Consider the following 3,113-nt stretch of genomic DNA (forward strand, 5'->3'; position numbering starts at 1 on the left):
CGTGTTAGAGCCGGGCTAGGACACATCCCCCCCCCCCCCCCCCCCCCTGCCGCTGACGGACCCCCCCCCCCAGGAAGGGGCCTCACAGGCGCACGCGCAGGTAGTGGTGCTCCGAGGGGCTTCGGTACACGAGCCTGGCGAACTCGCTGGGCGGAGGCGGCCGGGCCGAGCCGGCGCGCGGCATGGCCCGGGCTGCACCTGCGAAGAGAACCGAGCGCCCCGCCCGCGCCCCCCACGCCTCTCACGCCCACGGAGGACGCCGTTCCGGGCCTCCCCGCTCACCACACGTGGGTCGGTTGGCACCGACTCGGACCTCAACACGCATTCATTCGTTCCTCGCGCACTTATGGAGCGCCGACTGTGTACCTGGCCCCGGGTACACGAGGACAAGCGGAACCAGTGCCTGCCCTCGGGGGGCTGACAGTCTCGGCCGTGCGCCTTCACCTCTCTGGGCCTCAGTTTCCCCCTTGGAGAAGCCCGTGCGGGGAAAGCGCTTCTGACACGCTAAAGCGCTACGGGCACGCGCGAGGCCCCGGCGAGCGCTCCCTCCGTCGCACAACAGCCATGGACCCACGCGCACTCTGGGGCCTGCGGAGGGGGAGGGGCGGTGAGAGGAACCACCTAGGGAACCCACAGACCCCCCCCCACCCCGCCAGCAGCCCAGAAACTTACTGCCCGCTCCGGGATCGGTGCTTCTGCGCCTGCGCCCCAGCGGGCGTGCTCGCGTGCGGAGGGAGTGCCTGCGCAGTAATGGGCGTGCGCGAGCGCGCAAGAGGTGCGTCTGCGCTAGAACGTGCACGCCTGAATGGAGGGACGCACATGCGCACTAGAAGACGTGCGCGTGCGTGAGAAGGTGCGCCTGCGCACTAGAGAATGCCCATGTTCTTCCGGTTCTACTAGTGCAGGCAACGGGGTGTGTAGCGGCCAACCGTGCCCTGCACCCGGAGTCCCCACGTTTACCTCCTCTCCCCAGAGGACGGAGGATCTCAGCCGAAAGATCCGCTACGAGTCCTCCTTCTTGTTCCCCTCCTTCTGACTGATACTTCTGTGAGGGAGGCGTGACCTAATGATTCTCCCGAAAGTTACGGTTCACGGCCCCACATCCCTCACGCTCTTCCGGGTCGCCCGAGGTTCTTCCGTAAACATGCCGCGAAGACCGGATATGACGTCACAACGCCCTGGGGTCTGTCTCTTACCTTCCGGGCTGAGTTAGAAAGTGAGCCGGGCCTTGAGAAGGACCCGTCGGGAGAGAAGCTTCATTGCCACCAGGGGGCGCCTCCGTTGGGAGCTCGAGAGAGAGGAAGGAGAAAAGAGAGGCCTTCTGAGCTCGGCCAGGGCAGCCCTAGACCAATCGGTCTCAACATCTGTTAAATGGGAACAACAAACGGCGCGTGGGGTCGAGCCCGGCTCTGAAGGCTGCCTCCGAGGAGTCTCTCGGGCACTAGGGTCTCCCCTTAGACTGTAAGCTCCCTGAGGGCAGGGACTCTCTTCCGCCTGTCTTTGCGTCTCTAGCGCTTAGCTCCGAGCCCCCACGGCGTTGGTGCTTAATAAATGCTTTTCCGTTTCTGAATGCATCTCCCCCTCCCAGCCATAACTTGTAACCGGAAGGAAAGAGGGAAAAGCAGCTCAAGTCCAAACAAAGTCCCGCCCCCGTGGCTGGGAGCGGGGCGGGGTGTGTGTGTGTGGGGGGGGGGTTCTATCTTCCCAGCCCCCCAGGGTCATGCTGCTTGCTTCCCTGTCCTCGTCTCCGTCCTTTCCTGTGCACGGCCCCCCAGTGTGAGCTCCTCAGTTTTCTCATCCTTCCTTAAATTCTTCATATTCATCATTTCATTTGATATTCACGGACCACAGCGTCCTTCAGTGCACTGAGCTGCTGCTACAGAAAGGCATCCTATGATATTTCTTCCTATCTTTGATCCCTTAGGGCTGTACTCCTAGCAGTGGGATCTCTGGGTCATCTTCATCACGTTTTTGAAGCATAATTCCGAATTCCTTTTCAGAGTGGTTGACCCAATTCACAACTCCACCAGCAGTGTGTTCAAGTGCTGTCTTTCCACAGCCCCTCCAACACTAATTCTACCTTTGGTCATTTTTGCCAATTCAGTGAAGTTGTTAACCATTACTGAGTTCCTTCTAAGGAACACAAACAAAATTAATCTGCATGTGTATGCTTATTTTTCTAAAAGCTCGTGGAACATTCATATAGAGATACACATGGAAGTTCATTGTAGACAATGAACCCAAGGATAGACAGGCAAAAGAGACCTTATATCTTCAGAGCAATTCCCTCTCGCCCCTTCCTCCCTTCCTGGCTCATGATGCCTATGCCTAAATTATAGTCTCCATATATGTTAACCATAATACGAGAAAGGAATTTCTTAATTGGATATAAGTACAATAAGATGGGAGAATATCAGTGTCAGTTGAAATTATAGATCCAGGATGTCTGTGTTTCTTCAATCATTAACATTACCTAATGTGACGTGTCTATAGAATACCAAGAAAAGTCCCATTGTTCAAGATAGTGTTTGGATCAAGGTGCCTTGTCCTTGTTCATCATAAACAAAAGAATGTCACTGGTCAGGTTCATCCAGCCTTGTGGTTGCAGACACAGCAAGGGGTATTTTGAATGCACTGAGAGAGCAAAGCAAAGCAAGTCTGTTATGCCACACCATGCAAGGCATTTATGGTAGTTTAAACTCAGAGTGGGCCAAAATATCTCTCCTGATTGGCCAATCCAGGTTTTAGACCTTCCTCAGATACTGGGGGTTCAAAATTATTTTGGGGAGGTGTCTAAAAGGTAGAACCTGGCTTATTTTTATTTTAATGCTCTATTATTAATAATAATGATGGCAGATTGGTGTTAGCTTTCAATTCAATTCAACAGTCTCATGAGGATTCATAAGATCATACTTATTTATGAAAGTCTTGAAAACCTTAAACCCCTCCATAAATGCTAACTATCATTATTAAACACACTGTGCAAAATATTACTATTATTATTACTGTGTGCCAAGTACTGTGCTGGGTGCTGAGGATACAAAGATAAGATGCCTGGGATGCACTTGCTCTCTACCTCTGCCTCACAAAGTCCTCCTCCTCTAAGAGGAAAC

At 54.0% G+C, this 3,113-nt stretch overlaps 1 protein-coding gene and 1 long non-coding RNA gene across 2 annotated transcripts in view; both read right to left on the bottom strand.

Moving 5' to 3' along the window:
* The window catches only part of RPP14 (ribonuclease P/MRP subunit p14), a 3,682-nt gene extending 3,349 nt beyond the window's left edge, over positions 1-333 (bottom strand). Inside the window, exon 1 of the mRNA XM_069084261.1 lies at positions 87-333. Within this exon, the coding sequence (XP_068940362.1) occupies positions 87-184 (98 nt within the window). The 5' untranslated portion in view covers positions 185-333. The remainder of the gene's footprint in view (positions 1-86) is intronic.
* A 160-nt stretch (positions 334-493) lies between these two features.
* LOC138158182 (uncharacterized) lies at positions 494-2,807 on the bottom strand. The gene is made up of 2 exons (XR_011167578.1): positions 673-2,807; positions 494-588 (listed from the first exon to the last, which is right to left on the bottom strand). It is a non-coding gene; the product is annotated as an uncharacterized lncRNA (long non-coding RNA).
* Between the last annotated feature and the right edge of the window lie 306 nt (positions 2,808-3,113).

Source organism: Petaurus breviceps, unplaced genomic scaffold (genome assembly GCF_028583685.1).
Source record: "Petaurus breviceps papuanus isolate PSGF00001 unplaced genomic scaffold, PetGlider_PUasm1.0 174, whole genome shotgun sequence".
Lineage (NCBI taxonomy): Eukaryota > Metazoa > Chordata > Mammalia > Diprotodontia > Petauridae > Petaurus > Petaurus breviceps.